Genomic DNA, 3,348 nt, shown 5'->3' with positions numbered 1-3,348 from the left:
CCCTGGCCTGTCACTTTACTAGTGCCATTTTTGTATCAGAGAGCACAGGACTGGATGTGGAATTCTACTTGCAGCCTAACCAACAGACTAAAGAGGGATAATAACTTCCCTTGATCTGCTGCTGTGCTCTTGCTTATGCAGCCCAGAAGGCTGTTGCTGTTGGTGCCAGGGCATGCTGCTGGCTCATGTTCACCTCACTGTCTGCCAAGACCCTCAGGTCCCTCTCTACAGAGCAGCAGCTCCTCAGCTGCTCTGTGCCCAGCCTGTATCATTGTGGGGATTTCTTCTTTTCCAGGTGTGGGTGTTTGCATTTGTCCCTATTGTATTTCATAATATTTCTGTTGCCCCATCCCACAGCCTGTCCAGGTCACTGTGGATGGCAACACTTCAGCATATTGCCAGGTCCCCCCAGTTTAGTGTCATCTGCAGACTTGATGAGAGTGTTCTCTGGCTGTCTCAAGTCGTCAGTAAAGATGTTATACAGGACAGGTCCCAGTATAGACCCATGTGATACTTTGGTTGTTACACTTACCTTTAAATGGGGTGTGGCCAGTTAACCATCCAGCCAGTTTTTAACTGTCTAACTGTCCACTCATTCAGACCATAACAGTTAACATGGATTCAAGAATATTGTTTGTTTAAAGTACCACTGCAGTTGGTAAATTTTTCCAGTGGTTAATGGCCTGCTCAATATCTTTCACCTTAGTGAAATTGTTTAGTTGTACTTTTAGCCATAAGAACATTTTTTCCTGTTTCCTGATAACAGAAGGATTCCTTTACCGTAAAGAAAATTTCTGCTGGTGCATTTTTACAGGAGACTCTTCAAGTTAGACAGAATTGGGTCAAATTCAATAAATTGTTTCCACTTTTGGAACACATTTAATTTTACGCTTGGAGGTGGAAATGTAAATGTAAGAAAAGAACAGGTTTTATGGCATTGGTCTAAGGATTAGAAAATATAGTTGTGTTGTTGCCACTTTGTTGAACTCGGCATCTTCTCTGCTCCCCTTTTGTGTCAGGTGGTGACTGGCTCTTTCACCCCAAGCTTTGTCACAGAAACACCACGCAGCATTTCTTAATGTGCATTGTGTTTCATCTTGTAGCAAGTGGGATCACTGGAGGAGTTCTTAACTGCATGGTCTCCTACCTTTAAAGTTTCTTTTCTAACTCATGAATTGTAATGAAGATAAACAATAAAAGTTGCACCAGAGGTTAGGAACTTGGAACTGGTTGCTCTGTGGACTGGCTTCAAAAGAGGTGAAAGTATCATCATACAATCATGTATTCTGGTCTCCCAAATAAACAGAATGTGGTGATGAGGTTTCAGGGGCATAAAACATGGACTTTACTTTTTGTTTTTCTTTTGCCATTACGGCAGGTCTTTTACCCTAGGTATGGGAGCAATTATACTCCCACAATAATTTTAATGCCACAACTGTGTGGCACACCTGACATATAAAAGAAGTTGGTATATTTTTGTTGCCATATTTTTAACTAACCTGCAATAATGTTCTGGTCTTTTATTTGTCTTTTAACATTGTATAATCCTACACTCTGTTTTAGCATAGCAGGAGGTTAACAAAAATACAGCATGTGTGCTTAGGCAGTAATGGAACCAAAAAGCATGAGAGTTGTTTTAATGTGTTAATGGCATTTTCAAGAATGATGCTTTTTGCTTGTTTGGGTTTTTATTTTAATTATTTTTATTGGAGACATAGCTAACCAGATTTTTCTTCTTCTTCTCTAGGCTGTGACTGGTTTCCAGAGAATCTTGTCTGCATTAACTCTTGCAATGTTTCCCACCCTTTATTTTTTTACATTCCTTTATTATACGGACCCAGGATCAGTATTTTTTACTCTCTTTGCCTACTTGATGTGCCTTTATGGTAACCATAAAACATCAGCTCTCCTTGGATTTTGTGGCTTCATGTTTCGTCAGACGAATATTGTGTGGACAGTGTTTTGTGCTGGAAATGTTGTGGCAGAGAAGCTAAATGAAGCCTGGAAGACAGAGCTGCAGAAAAAGAAAGATGAAAAGATTTCTTCTAGGAAAGGATCATTTTCAGATTTGATCAGAATATTTCAGTTTCTTATTGAATATCTCCTGTCCCCTAAGAACTTAGTTACACTTACTGCTTTAACTTGGCCATACATCATATTAGTAACTATATTCTTTGGTTTTGTCTTCACCAATGGTGGGATAGTTGTTGGTGACAGAAGTAGCCACGAAGCCTGTTTTCACTTCCCTCAGCTGTTCTATTTTCTGTCCTTTACTGCCTTTTTTTCATTCCCTTATTTATTGACCCCTACTAAAATCAGGAGATTCCTTCTGTCATTACAAAAGCACCCCATGCACTACAGCTTACTCGCCATCATCTCTTTATTCCTGGTCTGGAAATTTACCTATGTTCATAAGTATTTACTAGCAGATAACAGACACTATACATTCTACGTCTGGAGAAAAGTCTTTCAAAGACATGAGCTTGTAAAATATTTATTAGTTCCAGTCTATATATTTGCTGGCTGGAGTTTTACTGATACACTAAAATCAAAATCGATATTCTGGATCTTAATGTATTTTGTATGTCTGCTAGCAGTCACAGTTCCTCAAAAACTGCTAGAATTTCGTTACTTTATTTTGCCATTCTTAATATATAGGCTCAATATTCCATTTCCATCTCTATATAGACAACTTCTGGAGCTGGCTTTTTATATTGTTGTGAATGTAGTGACTTTTAATCTTTTTCTAAACAGAACATTTCAATGGCCAAATAGTGATGAAATCCAGAGGTTTATGTGGTGACTTTTTTTTTTTTAATACATCCATACCATTGGGAAAACCCCATTCCATTTCAGGACTGGACTCTGCAGGGAAGCAATATGGTTTACCTTATGTAAGGACTTTTTTCCCCAGTCAGAACTGGGGCAGTAAGCTGCTTGCTTGTTCCTTGGAACTGAATGCGAGGTCTGATCTGTTGTAATGTGAAGATACTCCATATATTGAATTTGTGAGCTTCTGGAATTAACAAACTCAATATGAGGATAAATTTGAGAACACCTTTCTGTAATTAATGTGAATTAAGGGAGATGTTTACAGTTATTTTTCCTGATAATAAAATATTATATAATATGCCTTTGAATGTATGACACCGTTTCAGAGGTTTCTCCTTAAAACAAAGTATTGAAGTGTTTTAAGTATTTAACCTCTATGTTACTTGTAGGTGCATATTTGCTCCTTGGACCCGGCCACTTCCATCTGGGTTTGCTGGCAGTCGCAACATGAACCACTGCTAAACCATGTTTTCAAAACCTCCTACATCCCACTGAATTTCCATGATTTCTTGGTCA

General features: G+C 38.5%; 1 protein-coding gene across 1 annotated transcript; it reads left to right on the top strand.

Moving 5' to 3' along the window:
• Positions 1–1,747: 1,747 nt before the first annotated feature.
• On the top strand, positions 1,748–2,803 carry LOC103773445 (putative Dol-P-Glc:Glc(2)Man(9)GlcNAc(2)-PP-Dol alpha-1,2-glucosyltransferase; the record flags this gene model as incomplete). Its single annotated transcript, XM_008940812.1, has 1 exon — positions 1,748–2,803. A coding segment is annotated over one exon (1,056 nt), but the record flags the coding sequence as incomplete, so codon positions are not given.
• Positions 2,804–3,348: the final 545 nt, after the last annotated feature.

This window comes from Merops nubicus, unplaced genomic scaffold (assembly GCF_000691845.1).
Source record: "Merops nubicus isolate BGI_N331 unplaced genomic scaffold, ASM69184v1 scaffold7515, whole genome shotgun sequence".
Classification (NCBI taxonomy): Eukaryota; Metazoa; Chordata; class Aves; order Coraciiformes; family Meropidae; genus Merops; species Merops nubicus.
This window is presented reverse-complemented; position numbering and strand designations above follow the sequence as displayed.